Source organism: Nestor notabilis, unplaced genomic scaffold (assembly GCF_000696875.1).
Source record: "Nestor notabilis isolate BGI_N333 unplaced genomic scaffold, ASM69687v1 scaffold18582, whole genome shotgun sequence".
NCBI lineage: Eukaryota > Metazoa > Chordata > Aves > Psittaciformes > Psittacidae > Nestor > Nestor notabilis.
In genome coordinates, this window is record NW_009919901.1 from 10,028 (window position 1) to 10,734 (window position 707).

General features: G+C 62.4%; 1 protein-coding gene across 1 annotated transcript in view; it reads left to right on the forward strand.

The window, feature by feature from the left end:
• The window catches only part of DPH1 (diphthamide biosynthesis 1), a gene marked incomplete at both ends in the record, with an annotated part of 6,585 nt that overhangs the window by 4,721 nt on the left and 1,157 nt on the right, over positions 1-707 (forward strand). Inside the window, 1 exon segment of the mRNA XM_010010452.1 lies at positions 1-90. This exon segment is cut by the window's left edge and continues 27 nt beyond it. Within this exon segment, the coding sequence (XP_010008754.1) occupies positions 1-90 (90 nt within the window).

Genomic DNA, 707 nt, shown 5'->3' on the forward strand with positions numbered 1-707 from the left:
GAGCCCCCCACCCGCCCCGCAGCCAGTGCCCGTTGCTGGGGGCTCATCTTGGGCACGTTGGGGCGACAGGGCTCCCCCAGCATCCTGCAGGTACCAGCCCCAGCCCCATGGACACCAGGCACTGCTCCTGGGAGGGGGAAAAGAACCGCTGAGTGATGGCACCACCGGCACAGTGGGCTCGCTGCTGAGTGAGGGTAGACCTGGCAGCGCATTGGTTGCCACTGGCCCCTAAGCTGAGTAGGCAGCACAATTAGCAGCTGATGAAGGGCTTGTTAAACCTACCCCTTGCTGGGGAGAGCTGGCTAGCCTTGGAGACCCCCCCGCGTGGGTAGCTTGGCAATTAATTCCCTGGATTTGCTTTAATTGGATGAACTTCCAAGCAGGTTCGCTATCCCTGCTCAGCCATCGCACTGGCACTTACTGTACTCTGGCTGGGCGAGGGGAGCAGCACCAGGGAGTTCTGCCCCGTGGGAGTAGGGTGCTCTGATCCCAGTATCTGGGGAGCTGCAGGTGAGATTTAGGGCAGTGCAGGAGGAACCAGTGGGCAGAATTGGGTGGTGAGGTCCCAGCAGCTTCTGTCCTGCAGCAGCAGGACATAGGCATGGCCGGGGCTGGCTGGGCAGGGTTGGATAGTGCCAGCTCCAGAGGACAAGGACGTCCCTGGCCCCTCCTGGGCCGTTCTCCTCCTCCCACCACTCCTGGCCGCA